This window comes from Notechis scutatus, chromosome 4 (assembly GCF_049901735.1).
Source record: "Notechis scutatus isolate UNSWTSFEM ecotype Mainland chromosome 4, rNotScu1.2, whole genome shotgun sequence".
In the NCBI taxonomy this organism is placed as follows: domain Eukaryota; kingdom Metazoa; phylum Chordata; class Lepidosauria; order Squamata; family Elapidae; genus Notechis; species Notechis scutatus.
In genome coordinates this window covers 151,807,811-151,829,472 of record NC_142012.1, presented here as the reverse complement: position 1 = coordinate 151,829,472, position 21,662 = coordinate 151,807,811, and the positions used below count along the sequence as shown (strand labels likewise).

At 39.8% G+C, this 21,662-nt stretch overlaps 1 protein-coding gene across 15 annotated transcripts in view; it reads left to right on the top strand.

Annotated features, from left to right (window-relative positions):
* PHC3 (polyhomeotic homolog 3) overlaps positions 1-4,362 on the top strand; it is a 52,995-nt gene extending 48,633 nt beyond the window's left edge. For 14 of the 15 annotated variants that reach the window (XM_087965324.1, XM_026666240.2, XM_087965321.1 and 11 more), the window contains one exon: positions 215-4,362. In XM_087965324.1, coding sequence (XP_087821450.1) covers positions 215-369 — 155 coding nt within the window. In that variant the 3' untranslated portion in view covers positions 370-4,362. The remainder of the gene's footprint in view (positions 1-214) is intronic. The other variant, XR_015749520.1, reaches the window with a different exon arrangement.
* Positions 4,363-21,662: the final 17,300 nt, after the last annotated feature.

The window sequence follows — 21,662 nt, the reverse complement described above, 5'->3', positions numbered from 1 at the left end:
GTGGGAAACCCTGAGAATCAAATGCAGTTTGTTCTATAAAATGCAAACATAAACTCAAAACGAAGTAAGTTCAGCACAATTACTAAATTCAGATTAGACTCTGATAAATACAATCCTTTTAATGTACCAAAAAGTTACTGAACCAAGCTGGAAAATCCCTAATTTCGAGGCAGCCATAACTTCCTTTCTTAGTAATATTTGTTATTTGTTGCAGGTTGTCAAGATATTGCTGATGAATTTCGAGCCCAAGAGATTGATGGGCAGGCTCTTCTCTTATTAAAGGAGGATCATCTCATGAGTGCAATGAATATTAAGTTAGGACCTGCACTAAAAATCTGTGCACGGATCAACTCTCTGAAGGAATTGTAGTGGAAAACCAAGGTCTAAACCACAGTTTTAAATTGACTTGTAAAGTAATAAGCCAACATCTCAGTGTTTGATGCAATTATTACCGCTTTGCTTTGCTAAGCATTTTTTTTCCACATAAAAACTGTTGGGAGGAACATTTTTAATATGAACTTTCAAACTTTCCAGCTATTCAGGAAGCGTAAGCTTTGCTGGTTTAAAAATTTAGTCAAAACCTGAGTGAGGTAGAATCAGTGGGAAGCTCTTAAGAAGTGTATGTAAAATGTTATGGGTGATGCTTATTCCAAAAAAAGGCAATTACAAGAATTAAGCTTCTTTTGAATATATAACCTTGATTACAGTTTTACATTGTGTTTCTATACACGTTTTTCCTTTATAGAAAGCTTTTACAAATATGGATTAACAGAAGAGTCCACAGAGTCTGTGGAAGCATTGACTATGGTAAAATGCTATGCATTTAATTGTGCTCATTGGATTTCAGTTAATCTTGAGCCTATGGTTTGAAGAGAACCTGTCGTTCACCTTCTCTTCTCTCTTAATGCTACAGCTCTCCCACCATGATACCATTTCCTTTAAGTAGTGTGGAAGCTTTTCTGTAAACATATGTCATATTTTGGGAATCCTGCAAACCTTCCACCGTTACCGTAGAAATGTTGATCTTACAGGTCACATGTGCCCTCCTTGCCAGTTTAAGCAGAACCCCCATCAATATTTAGATTAGTCAATGGGAAGGCATGAATGGGTGGAGCTTCAGAGTGAGTATGATGCATGCAGTAGTATAGCTGCAGGGCATGGTTTCTAGCATTAACAGAAGCACATACATTATCTCTTTGTATGATGCTATGTATTGAAGAGGGCATTATGTTACTGTCTTTTTGCCTTTGCTGCTGGTTAATGTAGACCAAAGGAGTTGACGCTTATCTGTCCAATCCCGAGAGTAGATCCATATGCTAGTCTAGTGTGTTCTGATAGAATAATTTTTAAAGAAGCAAAATAGCGACTATGCTTTGTTTACATCTGTCTTTTGTGTCTTCCTTCCTTCCTTCCTTCCTTCCTTCCTTCCTTCCTTCCTTCCTTCCTTCCTTCCTTCCTTCCTTCCTTCCTTCCTTCCTTCCTTCCTTCCTTGAATGCTGGTAGGGATGTCTTATGAGTTGACAGTTATTGGAAGAAGCACAGGTTGAAATTACATTGGTTTCAGCTCTTAACGTTTTCTCACAACCCAGTGTTATCTGCAGAAACTGTCCATCACAGTGACGGGGATCCTAAATCAGTGGCTCCAAAGTATTATTAGCAAGTGGTCAGATGTTTGCCTTCGGCATCTGCTTAATATTTTGCACTATAAACCAAAATATCTTGTTGCCATGATAGGGCTTGATCAGCCATGCACATCAATAATTTTTCTTGCGTGAGATAACACTTGAGAATGGTGACCTTTATGGTAGAAAAGAAATTCTTTGTAGCAGATTTCTTCCAATTCAAAACTCCCCAGGGAACTACAGTTCCTGTCAGCCTAGCTAGGATAGGGGAAGCCTCCATGTAATTGAATGTAAATCTTCCATAAGGTCTCATAAGGTCTGTATTCATTTCCGACATAGGTAGACTTTAGTATAATATAATTAATAGAGATTTGTTTCTTGGGAAGAACTTAAAGAAAGCTACTGTAGTTAATTCCTCAGTACTAGCAAAGATACCTGATTATGGTTATTCCACTGAAGGAATCTGTCAAAATAGATAAAGGGTGATTTTTCATTTATTTCCTTCCTGCCTATCGGTGGTCCTAAAATTGCAAAACTGGAAGATTCCCAAAATCAGTCTGGATGGGGAGCAAATAATCACTCTGCCCATGCGTGTTACACTGACTGATGGAAGGTCAGTCATTAGGACTTACATGGGTATCATCCTGTATATGATAAGTGATAAATAGTATTCAAGATATAAATCTCATAAAAAGTTTTTTTCTCTATTTGATTAGAGAATTATTAGATAACAATGCTTATTACCTCTGTTGATTGATTGACAGTTATTTAGAGCTAGCAAGAGCACTTAAGACTGATGTGTTTTACTGATTTCATATCTGGTATTTTGGAGTGCTTTCAGAAGGATTCCTAGCTGTTTTTGTATTGACAGATGAATATTGAAGATTATTTGAAGCTCAAAGCAATCCATTTCTGTATAAATTAAATGTCAGGATTCTGGCAGTTACTGCTATTGTTGAAACCTGCCCATGGGGGAAAAAAATCAAAGATAGTATTTCATTATTCTCCAATTGTCAACTTTTACTGTGATTACATTATTCATATAGAAAGACTTTTTTGTATCTATATAGCAAAAATCTGACAATTTGTTTTTAGCCAAGCAAAGATTATGAGCAACAATTGGAAATAAAGATAGCTTTGTGAAGGGAATTTATGCCAAAGCGGAATTACAAATTTGGCCCCATTTGTTGAACTTCCAAACAAAAATAGCCACTTCGGTCCCATTCACTTTAAAGAATTTAAGGGAGGGGTCATCTAAAGGACTAAATTAAAGAATCCATGCATGCTGATTTATAAATCACTTTTAGCAAACGATTTCAATTTTACACAGTTGAATATCGGGTTGATTTAGTTTTGTGAATGAGTTGCCTTTCAACTTTTATATTTTAAATATCTAAATGCTACAGCATTTTTTTCCATATTCTGTAGTTGTCGGCAGAGCACAATGTCATATTCATAGTAGTATAAGTATTATATATTTTAACACAAATGCACACTTGACTTTCATCAGCTGCACAATGTTATAACCTAACAGTAATTTTCTAAAGAGGATTATGGTATTATTCTTATGTAGTCAATACTAGTATTGTTCCTCTGAAGAACGCAAGATATGAAGAGAAGCACAAAGGATTCTATTCATGAGGGGGGAAAAACAGACTTTGTTCTAGTTTAATTCCCAAGAAAAGAGTTTGTCTGGGCTATGATTGCAAACAACTGCTGAAAGAACAATGAACCATTACTATTCAAGTGATTGGCATCTGGATAATTTGACAGACATGCTTTCTTCCTCTTGCATTAAGGAAGTGGTAAATGTTTTTATAAGATCAAACTGTCAGGCTACTGAGGATCCCGCGAGTAGCCCTCAACTTAAAACCATCAATGCCACTGACTTATGACCATTTTTCACAATTACGACTGTTGCAACATCCCCATGTTCATGTGATCATCAGATCCTTAGCAAGCGACATCAGTTTGTTACAGTTGTAATGTCCCGGGGTTATGCGATGGCCTTTTGCAACCTTCTGAAAAGCAAAATTAACGGGGAAGCCAGATTCACTTAATGGCCGTGTTGCTAACTTAACAACCATAGTGATTCACTTAAGAACTCTTGTCAAAAAAAGAGATCATAACGTATGCCAAATCTAGCAATTAACAATTGTCTTGTTGAGCAACACAAATTTTGTGCTCAGTTGTGGTCATAAGTCAAGGACTACCTGTATTTGTGTACACTCCTTCTTCCCCCCCCCCCCACCTTGTCATCCATGGGGGTTGTCTTGTAGCTCGAAAAAAAAAGAAGAAGAAGAAAAAAACCAGCCCGGCTTTCCTCTGGATGCAGAATTTAAGTCTTGAGTTAGTAAAAGGGCAGAATCTGCTGTCCTCTGTCTAGGCCAGAGGTCTCCAACCTTGGCAACTTTAAGACTTGTGGACTTGAAGTCCACAAGTCTTAAAGTTGCCAAGGCTGGAGACCTCTGGTCTAGGCAGCCTCCTGCTTGGGAGGGAGTTGTCTTGAAGAAAGCTTTTGTGATTACCTGCAATTAGGATGGTTTCGTGTTTGCTTTTAGCATTTTTCATTAACATTTCCTTTGGGTGTTGAAGTTGGAGGCGGCTTAGAAAAAATTGTGTTGAACTTCCCATGACTTGTCTGAACACAGTCAAACAGAGAGAGAGCACTTATTTGGAAGGTTATTAATTATTTTTAGGTGTTTTGTCAAAAAAAAAAAAAAAAAGCAAGGGGTTCATTGCACAAGGGAATATTTTAGAAGATTTTTGTCTGCCTGAGGGATTTCCCTCCCCCCCCCCTCTTTCTAGCAGTGTCCTATTTCTTAAGTTCATTTGATGAAACATCAGCAGAGTCTCCACATAAAAAGTGTACCAAGTGATAATTAGTATTTTTTTTCTTTTCTTTTTTTTTTTGCAAATTGGAGCTGTTGCTGTAGGTGTCTGCAGAATAACTCTTGGGATATAACGGTTATTTGTATTGGAGTTGCCTCATCAGAGCTGTTGCATCCCATGACAAAAATGTCTGAATGTATACAAGACACTGAATTTTGTTGCTAGTTTTTTCTAATTCTACCCTAGTTCCTAGGATTCCCTGAAAAGTTGTTTGTAATAGTTCGGGGACCATTTAGTAAAGAATAGTAGTATTATTTACTACTTGTAGTAGTATGGCAAGGGTGGGGGTGGGTGGGAGAAGATTGAGAAGATGAGTTTCCCTGTCTGGCAAAGCACCTGTCCACTAAAGCTGCCCATAGATGCATTTCATAGAACAGGTAGCACAGGTAGAAAACTTCCCGGCTTTGGAGAAAAAGTCACCTGCAGCTTCTTTTCAGGCTGCGGTTTTTCATGGAAAGGAATATATCGTAGCCAGTCCTCAACTTACAACCGGTTACTTAGCAGTGGTCAAAATTACAACGGATCTCCCTGGGGGTACTTAATAACCTGGAGTCGAAGTTTCGATGGTCAGGCCGTCCCCCTCTGTATCACATGGCCATGAATGCTTTTTGGGTGCTTGGCAGATGGGCCACTTTTACGGCTGTTTGCAGCATCCGCCCTGTCAGATCACTGCCTTTGACAGCAGTTTTGCTGAAAACTGGCATTTCCAGCTTATGGCAAAACCAGCCTATAGAGAACCAGTGGTTTGCTTAAGGATTGTGGCTTAACAGCCATGGCAGCCATTGAACTGCAGCAGCCTGGAGGGGGAGGGTAGAAAGGTCCAAAAAGTTGGGTCAGTCGTGTGGGTGACCCGATTTTCAACCATCATGTATTATGGCGACTTTGACAGGCAGGCACCATTATGGCTGTCACTTGAGGACTACCTAGGCAGTATGTATTTTGAATGGGATATAGCTTTTCCAAAGGTGGCCGATAAAGCAGCGGTCCCCAACCTTTGTGGCTTGGCGGTCCGGCTGGGGGGGAGGGAACTGAGCCGCATGAGTGGTAGGGCAGTTTACTCAACTTGCACAAACAGCAGGTGAGCAAGCGCGCATGGGAGTGCCCATCGGCCCTCCGCTTGTGCAAGTTGAGTTGCACACGCGCATGCCGGCATGCCACTCATGCAGACCAATTCCCTTTCACAGCCCGTTAATGGACCACGGGCCAGGAATTGGGGACCCCTGCGATAAAGTAAGTTCTGATTCCAATTGCTTCACTTTTTTTTCAACAGGATTGTGAAAACCAGTTTTTTTAAGTGTACTTTCTTTGTAGAATGAAAATCCCTGTCTCTCTCTCTCTCTCTCTTTGTGTATGTGTCCTTGTGTGTGTATTTACACATGTGTGTGTGTGTGTGTGTTACACACACACACACATATATGTATGGTATTCAGCTTTGTTCGGGTATTTTCCCATGTCATTATAGATGTGCTTTTAAAGTTGTAGCAACGTTTCGGCAGAATCTCATCTGCCATCATCAGGCTTCTGTAGATGAGAATGGCAGATGAGATTCTGCCGAAACGTTGCTACAACTTTAAAAGCACAACTACAATGACGTGGGAAAATACCCAAACAAAGCTGAATACCATACATGTAAGTACCCGCGAAAACTTAAGAAAACATATATATATATGTATGTATGTATATATATAAAACAGATCCTTTAGTATCTTCTTTGCAAATAAGCCTGATAAGAGTTAACTGCACAAAAATGCAAACCTTATACAACAGAAGGTAGTAAGACCTCGATTTAATGGACTCTGCCTATTACAGGTAGCCCTCAGATTTACAACAGTTCATTTAGTGACCTTTCAAAGTTACAACAGCATTGAAAGAAGTGACTGACGACCATTTTCACACTGAGCGACCGTTGAAGGTTTCCCCATGGTCATGTGATCAAATTCAGATACTTGGCACAACTGGATCATATTTATGATGTCCCATCATTTATGATGTGATCACTTTTTGTGACCTCCTTACAAGCAAAGTCAATGGGGGAAGCCAGATTTACTTAACAACCTTGCCACTAACTTAACTGCGGTGATTCACTTAACAACCGTGGCAAGGTAGGTCATAAACTGGTGGGGAAACTCACTTAACGAATGTCTTGCTTATCAACACAAATTTTGGGTTCAGTTGTGATTGTAAGTCGAGGACTATCTGTATTTGGGAAGTGGCACATATCCATTCATGATCTTGCCTGCTGCTACGCATGAAGTCCATTAAATAGAAGTCTTATTACAGAGACTTGACTGTATGTTCTTCCTAGAATATTTGTATGATAGTTTTCTTTTTGTAAAATTTCACAGCATTTCACAAGTTTCTTATTCTAAAATATTTAAGTACAGTATTTTTGTTTTCCTTACTGAATGTGATACTATTTTGTGTCAATCATGACAAGCTTGATAATGGTTGCGACCATGGAAAGAAACTAGATAGAGGATAGGAGGAGGCACTTTCTTGTTATGGCCATGGAGGGTATAACAAGTAAAATAATACATGACTAATTACTTGCAATAATGACAGGCCTTAAAAAGGTTTCATGTAAGACAGTTGTTTCTAAGCCTTGTCAGCTTGACGGTGTGTGGACTTCAACTCCCAGAATTCCTCAGCCAGCATGCTGTGTGGAGAATTCTGGGAATTGAAGTCCAGACATTTTCAATTGCCAGCATTGACCAACATGGATGTAAGAGTTCCATAAATTGTCCCCTACCTTTTAATACAATCTACTTCTGTGGTTTCAGCTAGTGACATAAGCTGTTTGAGAAATGGTAGTAAAAGCACTTAATTTGAGGAGGCAGAGAGGAGCCTGTGAACTTCTTCTCATCCCTTACAAAACAATGATTTATTGAGTCAGGTTCATTATATCCTTATTTTGTTATCGAGGCCTAAGCTATTTTCCAGCTTAATAAACGACTCAAGTGAACCTCTTAACTGGGCATCAGTATCTGGAATCTGGATGATTAAAGAAAGAAAGAAAAAAAATCAGTTATTATTTATATTAAGAGAAGTTTGATCTACATAACATTTGATAAATTTCATGCTTTTGGAGTACCTTTGTAATATATTTTTTTTCATAAGGATTCATTTGATAAATATTTAAACCACTTTGAAGATTGTCAGATTTATGAAGTTTATTAAGAACTGGGTCCTGCAAAAGAGGACAAGTTTAACTGACCTGTAACCTTAACTGTTTTTAAAAGTTTATTGTCTCTGATTTTGTAAAATTAGTATTTTATATTCCCTTTTCTCTGTTCGTGAAACAAGAATATAGGGACCAACAAAATAGACAAAGTTAGTTTGTTGCAACGAAAGATATTTATATTCCCCCCTTGTACTGCACTGGTTTTTGAAAAGCTATTTAAGTATGTCAAGTTTGACTTTATTTGCTTCAAAGCTATTCTTGCCAATATGTTCTCACCATCTTTTTTGTTTGTTTGTTTTGGGGATCACTCTTCCCTTTTCAGTACTGTGTTTACCTGAAAGGAAGATTTGCCTGATTTTAATTTTCCTCCTAAAAACAGAGTAGGTAATTGTGCTGTCCCCGCCCCCCCACACACACACATAATTGTGGTTTAGTGGGTTTATTAATATTCTCCTGAAACCCCCTTCACCAAAAACCCAGAACTGTCCCAATTAAGTCCAGCCACAAGCAGACCTATGCTAGTCCACAGAGCAATGGCCAATGAGGCCACAAGGCACTTGAAAATTTCCCAATCAAAATAAACCCACCAGACAAAATTAAAAACCACAATACGAGAGGGTTCATGAGGCAAGGAAAGTCCAGCATTCACAAGGCACAATCCAAGTCAAGGCACGTTGTCAATCCAAAGCGAGGCAAGAATCACAACAACCAGAAAATACATAGCTGGGAAATGAACACATTGTCCCCAGCATCATTTCCATCTATCTGTTGTGCTAAATAGGCAGCTTCTGGTGCAGCCCATCAAGAAGGACAAGGCTTCCTCCTCACGAGTAATGTAGCTGGCCTTCTCGACTCCTGCCTTTTCTCTGGCCTACATGTTCTTGGGTCAGTTGCAGCAGGCAGTTCCTCTTCCTCATCACCGTCTGGCTCCAGCTGCATGCTTTCTCCACCTGACGCCTCTGGGCTGTCCTGCTTCAGCTGTGTTTGAACCAAATCCTTCTCAGACAGTTGCGTGGAGCCATTAACCAACTCCCCTCCATACATGCCTAGAACTGGTTCATCTTCCTCCAAGCTGACATTCGGAGAGATAACTGGGGAAGCATCTGGGGGAATCATCATAATAATGTATAACCATTTCAGCCTTAGCAACTTCCACATGAAATCCAATTCAGGATATTTCCTTCTTTCAAATCTGTGAGTTTGACTATTTGTACATGTGTGTCCATATATGTATGTATATATGTATGTACGGTAGTCGGAAGTCACACACCAGCAAAAGACAAAAATAAATTGATATTGAATTAATAGCTGTAAATTAAGATTAATATTCTATGAAAGTACACTTATAAATTAAATTGATCCCCAATCTAACTAAACCAATTATTGTCATATATCCACACAAGTACACAGAAACAAAGATGCAAAAGAGTTCCCCTTCTTTTCCATCAAAAACAGCAAAAGGAAGTAATACAGGAGCTTCGGAGGGGATGTTCTGAATGACAAAAGCAGTATTGCTCCATTGCGATGCCAGCCCGGTCATTTGCGGTTGTGCGCACACCCAAACGGAGCATGCAATGCTGCAACCCTTTTCTCATTCGAAGAAAAGCAGTAAGGTCCTGTAATGCCACTGAGGCAGTAAATGGGGGTGAAGCTATACATCCAGAAGTGGGGTGAGGGGAGCAGGGGGATGAAACATGCATGACATCACCCAAATGCTGCAGCTTTAACATACTTGCATGAGAGATGAGGACACAGATATATAATGACCACTTTCAATGGTGACACTAATTTTCTACAAATGCTACTGGATGAGCAAAAAGGAGAGCTGCACTGGGAAATATGGGACAACAAAGGTGGGGACCATGCTGGATGGATAGGAAGCAATATTATATCTGCCCAGGATGGGGAAGGCCAATTAAATTCAACTTGGCAAGCAATCAGCAATATGCAAGTTGATTAGCGTAGCTGACTAATTTCAAAGCAGTCCTTCAGGCCTCTGTCTCAGGGTTATCCAGTAGCCACTTTCTAATAGTATCTTCTATTCATAGCTAATTTAAGGTGAAATCTCTCCCCCCCCCCACACACACACACACACACTCCCCAGGGCCAAAAAAGCCCCATATTCAGAGTCACAATTTACAGGGGAAAACCTCTTTCCTATCAGGTAAATGCAGTATATTTAAAAACAAATAAAGAGGAAAAATCTGTTAGGAATTAGCTCATCTGTGCGAATGAGGGAGAACTGAGGATATTTCCAAATAAACTAATATGAGATTATAAAGATAACCTATCTCTGTATCATGGAATATTTAGATTTTTGAACAAGTGTGGCACTAATTTGGGACTTGGACTTTTTTCCCAGTGTTGAGTTGTTGTTTTTAATTACAGCTTGTTCCAAATGAAGCTGAATCATTTTTAACTTAAAAGAAAAATGCCACACAACGAATGAGGTAAAGTTTAAGCTATATGTATCTTGTATGTATGTATGCAGATATACATACATACATGTATAGCATGTGGACGAATTTTAGATTCTCATATTTGTTATGGTCCGTAAATGTGGTGTAAAATTTATTTGTTCTTAATCTGTCTGTTGATAAACTGATTATATAACTGAAAAATCAAAGCACCTTATACTATTGCTGCTTCAATTTGCTTGTAATTGCACCTTTGTTATCAGCACACTTCTTTTTTATTGGACATTTTTATGTGGTAATATTGCTTTCTGTGAGATTACTGACAGTATCATTAAGTTGGTTTATATTTCAATTTTACATTAAAATTGTGAATACACAGCTTCAGAAATAAAAACTGACTTTGATTTGTCTCCTTTGTTTATTGGATTCTCTTCTTTTTTACATTTCAGAAATAAAATAGCAACCAAGTATGTTGTCCAGTATACGCTCTGCCTTAGGAACTTCAACAGTGAGCTCAAATAATTTACAATAATGCAGAATTTTAAAAGACTTGATAGATGTAAATACATTCATAGTATTTTTCTCCCCTAAAATTAATTTCTGTTGCTAAGCTATGTGATCACATGATGTTATGCTCCACAGTTGCATCACTTAATGACAATCCTGGTCCCAATTCTGTCATAACCAGGTGCTTACACTTAGATAAACAAGTAGAGGCATCCCTATCAAATGTCCTTACCATGCAAGCATCCTACATAGCCATCACTTTCCAATCCACCGTGGGGGGAAATGCATGTTAGGACTGTGATTCAGAGGTGGTATTCAGCAGATTCTGACCAGTTCTGGAAAACCGATAGTGAAAATTTTGATTAGTTCGGGGAACAGGCAAATACCACCTCTGACTGGCCCCACCCTCATCTATTCTCTGCCTCCCGAGTCCCAGCTGATCGGCTGGGTCTGTTTTTGTTGCTCTTCATAGGAGAAACAGAGCTGGAAAACAGGTTAGTGGGGTGGGGAGGGAATGGGATTTTGTAGTAACCCCTCTGAAGTGAGGTAGGAATGGAGATTTTGCAGTATCCTTCCCCTGCCACGCCCACCAAGGCACTACGCCCACAGAAACCGGTAGTAAAAAAATTTTGAATCCCACCACTGGTGTGATTGCTGGCAACACACAGTGGCTAAAACAAGACTTTACATCGTATCTATCAGCAATTTGTTGGGGGATGAAGTAGGCAGTAAAGGAATGTTTAAGAGCAATATTGGTTAGACTCCCTGTGGAAGCTTCCACAGGAAAAATAAATATCTGCAAGTAGTCTTTGTTTAGTGACTGCCTCAGAACAGATGGTGATGGAAAATTAACTAAGAAAGCAATCCTTGTATTTACAACTTTCACAGGTGTGTAAAGCAAGGAAACCTGAAGTAAGATAGTAAGCCTGCTTTGTTTAGTTAACTAATTGTGGGTCCCAATTGTGATAGCTAAACGAGGATCACCTATATTTTACAAGGCTGAGTAAAAATGGAAGATTCTTTAATGTAGCTTCTTAGTAGAAGTTCTAGTAACTAGGAGTTCCAGATGCACTCAGACTAAGAGTTCTGTGACATTTGAGGGAAGTGTGAGAGTTGATTTGATAGTCATTGATTTGTTGGCTCAATCCCATTAGTTACAATAAAGATCACACTTGGTTCCTCAAACTGCCATGTTGCATAAAAAAATCTAGGCAACAATTTCTTGATTCTACATGGAATTCAGATAAAATGCAATGACATGATCACCTGGTCTCAGTGGAATTGTCTTTCTTAGAGATTAAGGCTGGAACATTCTAGAACAAAAAAAATATGAATTCCTTCTTCACTAAGCAAATGGTATCCCAAAAGTGTGTTTTTGTTTTTTTGAAGCCGTTTCACTTCGCTTCTCATCCAAGAACCTTGGTCACAGCTGAAGAAGCTTCTTGGGTGAGAAGCGAAACTTGTTCAAGAGAAAAACTGGTTTCCTTTTGAAAATGCACTTTTGGGACAACCATGACCTGGATGACTGAGAACCTCCATAGAAATTAAGTGTTAGTTCTAGAGCCTCCTGGCTTGTACCCAAATTGGCGAAGTATGGCTTTTAAAGTAGTTTCCTAAGAAGATTTAGGTCTGGGAACTCAAGTTTTTCAGCATCCTCAATATTGATAGGTCGCCTTGAATGAATCTGCTACTTAAGGAAGAGATGAGGAGGCATAGGAAGGGAAACCTTGAGTTGAATTAGAAAATGAGAATCCTAGCCAGTTAATAGCTAGAAAATATGAATCCTTCACATGCCCCCAGCTTCCCTTTTGAAAATAATTCATGATTCATTTCCACAGCTATCTACAGAATGCTAAGATTCTTTGAGACACAGTTTCTAAACCTCCCAAACTAACTTGAAGACAGCTAAAATGGTTGAGAAACCGTAACTTGGGATGATTTCAATGCTGGCAATAATCCTTCTTCAAATACAAAGCCACTGTAGGTCAGAATGTATAATTGATCCTCATGAAATCAATCCAGACATGGAAATGATTTGAGTAGGTCTTGCACTGACATCTGTCATTTTGGTAATCAAACCTTGGAAAAATGGGCTGTCCCATTTTCCCAGTGTAGTGGCTGTAGATCTTGGATAGCAAAAGCTATCTTATACTGCTTAGACTTATATACTGCTTCATAGTGCTTTACTAAGTGGTTTACAGAGTCAGCATATTTCCCCCAACAATTTGGCTCCTCATTTTACCGACTTTGAAAGGATGGAAGGCTGCGTCAACCTTGAGGTAGTCAGAATCAAACTGCTGGCAGTCGGCAGAATTAGCCTGCAATACACCACCACAGTTCGTGTTCCCTAAAAAGAGGAGACAGCATAGAAAAGCACAGGAATAAGTTAAAGCTCATCCGTTCTGGAAAATAGTATTGTGTTGTTTCTGCATCAGTTACACCATTAGTCACACCAGGCTATCCTTTAGGAATGCACTCAGAAGCGGATGTGGCTAAAAGTATACAGGAAAGGTTGAAAAGCTAAATGGACAGAAAGCTTTTGTAGCTCACGCATAGCTTAACTAACAATAGCTTATAGAAAAAGGCATACAGAGTAAGAACATTATCAGGTAACCTCTTTTTAGGTTTATACAAATAGTTGACAGGAACTTCTAGCCAAAGCAACCAAAGCTAGACCTGCGATCAAAAGGTGTTACAGCTGCCGAAGGTTAAGCAGAAGCCTATGCTAAAAAAAGAATAAATAAGGAGAAGGGGCGCTTAAAGCTACAAATGGGCGGAGATGCAAATGGGCAGAGATTCACATAGGGCTATTAGGCACCTCGGATAGGTTATAAGCCTTGTAGTACCCAGCCAATGGAGAGGCAAGAGAGGGACTATGCGTACAGGGATGGGGAATAAAATACTACGGAAATTTATCATGACATTTGCCTACTTTGCTAGCTACTCGCTCTTGCAAGAACGTATTTTACAATAGTCTGCTTATTGCTTCACTTAATGACTCCATCCAATTTCTAATTTGTGAGGGTGTTTCCCACATCCCTCAATACAGTAAGAATAGTATCTAAATTGTTATTTCTTAAATCAGTTTTGATCTATCTTCTACTACAAACACATTGGACAGGGACTCAATTCCCAACCATTTCCTAGAAGAAAACAGGATTTAGACAATTGATCTCCCTTGGCCTCATTCCTCTACTCAGCCAATCTGCTTGAATATTGAGCTTTTCCTTAATAATGTACAGGTATGAAAATTAGATTTCTGTCCATGCATAACACAAGCAAGGAACATCGCAATCGTATTTGCAAAGCAAATTATTGGTAAAGCTAAGCTACGGATCAAAAGGTTAAATAAATTCTAGTTAGCATAATGAGATAGTTGCTTTATAGGAAATAGGAAACTGACCTGTTTGGTCAGGAGTGATTTTATATTTTATGGGTTTTTTTTATACAAACAAACTGGAAACCTTTACAGACTTTTTGGTCAAAATGGGGAGGAAAATGGTTATTTGTGGGTTTACTGATTTAAAAATGAGTTGAATATAGAAAACAAGGGAACTTTAATGTAATTTGTAAAAGGGATAAGGGATAACTATTTGTATTAGCTGCAAAGAATATTAAAACTGTAATTAGTCCTTTTTTCTTTAATTGTATTGCTTTCTTTTATCTTTTTACTTTATGTATTTTCATGTTTATCTTTTATCCATCTAAATATTTTCAATAACAATTTTATAAAAAGATAGTTGCTTTATGGCAGAAATGCCTCCAGAAAGATCCATTAATGAAGAGTATTGCCATTTGGAATTGCAATGAGCTTACTCTAGGGCAGGGATGTCCAACCTTGGCAACTTTAAAGACTTGTAGACTTCAATTCCCAGAATTCCTCAGCCAGACATGACAATGGTCAAAATGGCCACTCACTTTTCAATTTTTTGGGTGGGAGAGACTTGCCACTTCTTTCATTTTGTAATGTCAGAAGAGCACTGGGGGTAGAGAGTGTAAGGATATATTGTATTGCTAGGAAAAGCTGCTGCAATTTCTATCAAGTTATCTTATTTTAGGAATAACAAATCTGGTCACGTTGCCAACTTCAAAAGCCGATACAAAAATCTATGCCACCAGATAAAAACTGAATGCACCAATTATCACATTAAACAAGAAGAAAATCTTCTACGCACCAATTCCACCCGCGCTTTCTACTATTTTGTAAACAACAAACTAAAAGATTCAAGGTCCATCCCACCCCTGAAAGGACCTAATGGTAAAGACTGCAATGATGACACTATTAAAGCCAACTTCTTTAACACATTATTTGGCTCAGTATTTGTAAACAGCAATGGATCATGCCCAGTATTTCCTAGTCGAACCACAGACAACTACAATGATCTAATACATATCGATTTTACAGAAGACATTGTTGAAAAAGCACTGTGCAATCTAAAACCATCTCTATCTATTGGACTGGACAGAATATGTGCCCACTTCTTAAAAAAGCTACCCACTGCCATAGCCGAACCTCGAAGCATAATCTTTGAAAAATCTTTCAGGACCAGCTCCTTGCCAAAACTATGGTCACAAGCCACAGTCATCCCCATCTTCAAAAAGGGAGACCCCAGCCTAGTTGAAAATTACAGACCAATCTCTTTATGCTGCGTCACCTGTAAAATCATGGAATCAATTATTAACCAATCCATCATCCTCCACTTAGAGACAAACAACCTACTCTCCAATAAACAATTTGGTTTCAGAAAAAAACTATCCTGTAATCTGCAACTCTTACACTGCAAAAAACATATGGACGACACAACTCGACCAGGGCAAAGCAATAGACGCAATCTACATAGACTTCTGTAAAGCCTTTGATTCAGTGGTACACGACAAACTACTCCTAAAAATAAAATCCTATGGTATCTCTGGACAACTGAATAACTGGATAGAAGCATTCCTGGCAAACAGACAACAAATGGTCAAAATTGGGAGCGTCCTATCAAATTCTGTACCTGTCAATAGTGGTGTCCCCCAAGGCAGTGTTCTAGGACCAACTCTCTTCATACTCTACATAAATGACCTCTGTGATCATATTAAGAGCAATTGCGTTCTTTTCGCTGATGATGTAAAGCTGTTCAATACCACAGACAATACTGCTACCCTACAAAAAGATCTTGACTATGTATCAGAATGGTCAAACAAATGGCAACTTCAAATCTCAACAAATAAATGTTCTGTCCTACATATTGGCAAAAAAAATCAGAAAATAAAATGCAGGCTGAATAGTCAAGACCTTGTTGGTGATCCAAACTCTGTCAAGGATCTTGGAGTACTCATCTCAAATGACCTAAGTGCTAGAGCCCACTGTAACTACATAGCCAAAAAGGCGTTAAGAATTGTTAACCTAATCTTACGTAGCTTTTTCTCTGGTAATATTACACTAATAACTAGAGCATACAAAACATTTGCTAGACCAATACTCGAATACAGCTCATCAGTCTGGAACCCACATTACATATCTGATATTAACACAGTTGAGAAAGTCCAGAAATATTTCACAAGAAGAGTTCTCCACTCCTCTACTCGTTGCAGAATACCTTATGCCAGGGGTCCCCAACCACCGGTCCCCGGACCGGGACCGGTCCGTGGATCATTTGGGACCGGGCCGCCTACTTTGCTTCAGTGCCATCTTGTTCCGATGTGCTGGATCAAGCGCTGGTTTTGATGCCGTCCCGCAGCCTCGCTCGACCAAAAACGTTAGCTCCACGCCGTGCGTGGCTGGAGAAAAGGGGGACGTGGTAGCCGTGGAGAAGCTGCTCTCCCTAAGGAGGAGGCTCCCAATTCGCCGGGCTTACGCCAGGAGTTCTGCGAGGCGCTGGTGAAGGGAGGCTACGCCGCCGCCGATTACCTCGATCCCAGCCTGAACGAACTGCCCTCGCCCTCTTCGGAAGCGGCCGGCGACCTGGTCAAGGCTCTGGTGAAGCTCTTCGATCACCTCACTGACACGCGGCTACAGGCCACTCAGGTGGCTTTCCAGTGTTTGGGAAAGGGGCTGTTAAATCTCGAAGCGGGTAAGCTGGAACAGAGCAATGGGGGCATCAGGGAGCCAAACCGGGTCCTCTCTTTAAACTAGGTGGGGGCAAGGGGTTGCAGCGAAATGGGGCGAGAGAGATCCAGAAAGAAGAGGGCTCTCCAGGTATCCCCGGAATTCCTTATATGCCTGGATTTTAAAATATTCTAAAAGAAGGAAATGTGTGTGGGGGGAGCAGTATTAAATATCTAAAACATATACATTAACCATGATTATTAAATCCAATCCAACTTTGATTATAATTAAATTAAGTCATAACTAGCTTTTCAATGAGTGGAATGTTGTCTCCATATCATGATCAAATGAACCAAGAAGAATGGCGGTCTACCAGCATCCATTTTGTGGCATCCAGATCCCACTAGAATGGGTGAAGACAAAATATTTGGGCTGTAGATATTTTGGAAGAAGGGGAATGTGTGGGGATGAGTGGGAAAGTGTAGCTATCTGTTTAACATTTTTAAAGTGAAGAGCAGTGTTTCTCAATTTTAAGAAGTCCGGAATGCTGTCTGGGTAATTTTGGGAGTTGAAGTCCACATAATCTTAAAATTGCTGGAGTTGAAAACACTGGACAGGCAAAGGGTTTCTTTGCACTTACATATGTTTAGTGCAATCCCTACTATATATATATGACAAATCTTTCAAATGTGTGGACTTGGACTCTCTGAATTCCCCACACATCTTACAATTGTTGAGATTGTGGAAAGCTGAAGACGATATGGGAGATCAAACCCATCCTAAATGTAAAATCTGAATTGCAGATTATTACCTTACAAAACGCTTTTGGAGAAAACATATATTTTGCCAAACATATATTTTTGTTTGATCATGATCAACTGAATCATGATGACTTTATTGGAGTCTAGTCTTGCATTTATACACATTTTTAGTAATCCTCCAACATTGGTTAATTTTGGTGAGTTGATAGTGTAATAGTAAATAAAATAAAAAATAAAAATAAATAAATAAATAATAACTTAAAAATAAATAAATAAATAAATAAAAAACCCTAACCGGTCCTTGAAAAAGTGTTTCTGCGTGAAACTGGTCCCTGGTGCAAAAAAGGTTGGGGACCACTGCCTTACGCCACCAGACTCGAAATTCTAGACCTAGAAAACCTAGAACTACGCCGCCTTCGGTTCAATCTAAGTATGGTATATAAAATCATACATTGCATATAAAATCATACATTGCAATGTCCTACCCGTCAATGAATACTTCAGCTTCAACTATGACAACACAAGAGCAAACAATAGATACATACTCAAGGTTAATCGCACCAAACTTGATTGCAGGAAATACGATTTCAGCAACAGAGTGGTCAATGTCTGGAATACTCTACCTGGCTCTGTGGTTTTTTCTCCAAACCCCAAAAACTTTAACCTTAGACTGTCTACTATTGACCTCACCCCTTTCCTAAGAGGTCTGTAGGGGGCGTGCATAAGCGCACCAACGTGCCTACCTACCGTCCCTGTCCTATTGTTTCTTTTATATTTTTTTAAATTTTTCTTATATGTATCCATGTATTCATAACTATATTTTTACTTATACCTATTATCTTGTAAACATTTGACAAATAAAAATAAAATAAATAAAAATAAAATAAAATAAACTGAGCCAGCTGATACCAGCCTGCCCAGGATAATCAGGAGGAATCTTAGAACTGAGTGCTGTGGCAGAATATCAGTTGAAGAAACCTGTTTTTCAGAAGCTTCCCTGAATGGGAGAAAGACCCCTTTAATTCCAAACAGAAATCTTGCAAGAATTTTATCTCTCTGCCATCTAGAATTATGTTAGCTTAGGTAATATGATAGTGTGCGTGTTCTTTCTTCCAAGTTGTCACAATAACACAAGAATAAAAGAAGAGGTGAGGTCGCTTTAGCTTTTTGCTGGGCTTTGTTGAAACATGTGAGGCTACTGAAACAAAAGCAAGGGGTGCATTCTGGCCTCTCCTTTTATGATGCACTTCACATTTACTTCTCAAAGGATGAGGTAAAGCATAGCGGTAGAGTATCTCTGTTATACTTTAAAGCAGTGATCCCCAACCTTTTTTACGCCGCGGCCCGGTATCCCCAACCTTTTTTATGGCGCGGCCCGGTACTGACATCAGCTGGGTGCCGCCATCTTGTTTTGATGAAAAAAATGCTTCCGGTGAGCTTTCTATCCGGAAAAGCTCACCGGAAGCACTTTTTCATCAAAACAAGATGGCGGCGCCCAGCAAGCCAGCGGCCCGGTAGGACTTGTTCCACGGACCGGTACCGGTCCGCGGACCGGTGGTTGGGGACCCCTGCTTTAAAGCACCTGGATATTTTACCTGGGATTGCACCGCCTCTCACATCTGCTATGCACTCAAAGGAAAGAACAACTGTCTTAAAACATCGCATACAGAAACTCCATTCACTGCCCTCTGTGCTTCTTAGTACTTCTTGGAAAATCAAAAAGAAAGCAGGCCATTGTTCTATGACAGAGGGAATTTCCAAGCCTGTCCCAAGTGTGAGCTTGAGAAGCTGAAGACATTTTTGCTGTGGTGGTGGGTGCCAATTTTCCATTGGTGAGAATTTGTTTTATTTAATCTTTGGGAGAGAGATTTCCTTCTCTGGCCACAAAACAGACCAAAACACCAATTTTCCAATATCCCCCTTGGTCCCCTGGATGGGGTTTCTTCTCCATCCTTCATCTACCTTCACAATAGTAACTGTAAGAGGGATCTCGGGGTCCTAGTGGACAACCATGTAAATATGAGCTAGCTGTGTGCAGCAGCTACCAAAAGAACCAACACAGTTTCTAGGCTGCATAAACAGAGGGATAGAATCAAGATCACCTGAAATGTTAATACCACTTTATAATCCCTTGGTAAGGCCTCACTTGGAATACTGCATTGTTTTGGTCGCCACGATGTAAAAAAGATGTTGAGACTCTAGAAAGAGTGCAGAGAAGAGCAACAAAGATGATTAGGGGACTGGAGGCTAAAACATGAAGAACAATTGCAGGAACTGGGTATGTCTAGTCTAATGAAAAGAAGGACTAGGGGAGAGATGATAGCAGTATTCTCAGGGGCTGCCACAAAGAAGAGGGAGTCCAGCTACTCTCCAAAGCACCTGAAGGCAGGACAAGAAGCAATGGGTGGAAACTAATCAAGGAGTGAAGCAACCTAGAACTAAGGAGACATTTCCTGACAGTTAGAACAATTAATCAGGGGAACAACTTGCCTCAGGAGTTGTGAATGCTCCAACACTGGAAGTTTTTAAGATGTTGGACAACCATTTGTCTGAAATGGTGTAGGGTTTCCTGCCTAGGCAGGGGGTTGGACTAGAAAACCTCCAAGGTCCCTTCCAACTCTGTTGTTCTACTCTATTCTACCTCTCTAAGCCCCAGGAAAAAGTAATGAAGGCCGTGGAAATCTACAGCATGAAATAAGACATGAAGCCAATGGCTGTCTGGGCATGGTTTAAGTCATGTAATATACAATGATGGTGGAAAGAATATCCTTCAGACCAAAATACAGGTAGTCTTAGACTTAGGACCAAACTTGATCCCAAAATTTATGTTGCTAAGTAAAGCTGTTGTTAAGTCTTGCCCAATTGTATACAGATTAGCAAGAGTTGGAAGGGACCTTGTAGGTCATCTTGTCCAAACCCTTTGTATGAGCTTTCTTGCCACAGTTGTTAAGTGTAATTGTTCAATTAGTAACAGGGTTGTTACATGAATCTGGTTTCCCATTGACTTTGCTTGTCAGAAGGTCTCAAAAGAGGATCAATGACCCCAGGACGGTGCTACCCTCATAAATAGGAACCTGTTACCCAGCATCTGAATTTTGATCATGTGACTATGGGGATGCTGCAGTGGTCATAAGTATGAAAAATGATCATGTTATTTTTTTTTTCAATACTGTTGTAACTTCAAATTCATTCAAATGAATGGTTTTAGTCCAGGGCTATTTATATCCATTTGTTGCTATGGTCTTAGGCAGATAAAGGTTCAATTTTATCCATCAGCCCTTAAGGATAGGAAAATACATATAATTTGTGGTTCTGAATACCAAGATCCGTTCTGCCATAGTAACGAGGCCAAAAATTAGTGACTGGTGCTGCTCTTTCTGTTGTAATATGAGGCAAGTTTTTTGAAAAAGGCTTTGGAGTATTCCTCTGGCTCAGTTTCTCGTCATACCAGTTGTCACTTTTGCCAATGGGAAGAACAAATATAATTGCCTGTAATATGGGTGGGCTGAATTAAGTGAGGGTAGATGGATGCTTGGAACTGTTGTGGTTCACCAGCAGCCGGTGCAGAGGGCAGAAGTATCGGACAGTGAGGACGAAAGGGAACCAGTCAGGGAGTCTAGAGAGGACTTGAACGAGGGTCCTGCATCCGATGCAGGGATGGGGATAGGACCATCTGGGAGTGGGGTGCTGCCTTTGGAGTCTGGCAAGAGGACCCAGAGGAGCCTGTTCCCAGTGTGCATGTGCGCAGAGCTGCTAGAAGGCGAAAGCAACTGAAGCAGAGGGGGCAACTTAGCAGTAAGGCTGGGAGGTGATTGCCCCTCCCATAAGGGATAAAAATCAGTCCTCAATGACCAAGAGCTTTGCAGGAAGCAAAGCAGTTCTGTAGTTTCCGAGTCTTCAAGCTCTGTATTCTGGTTGTTTTTTTCTGGGGTTTTGGGTTGGCCAATGTGATAATTAATTGGACTTCTGCTTTTTGGCAGCATTCTATAGCACTGAAAAGCATGCTCTTATCTGGAAGAACTGTGTATAATTAGTTTTGGCTGGGAATGCAAGTAATTCCCAGCATTGCATTAAAATAGGTTTTACTTTTAAAATAAGTTTTGTGTTTCATTAAGTTTGACAAAGCCTGGGTCAGAACAGGAACAACATGTTTATCCACCTATTAAGTTGTCTAACAACTCACAGCTATGGAATGTCTGTGAATTGGTAGTTGGTCTATTTCAGAACACGGGTCTATCTGATGCAGAGTCA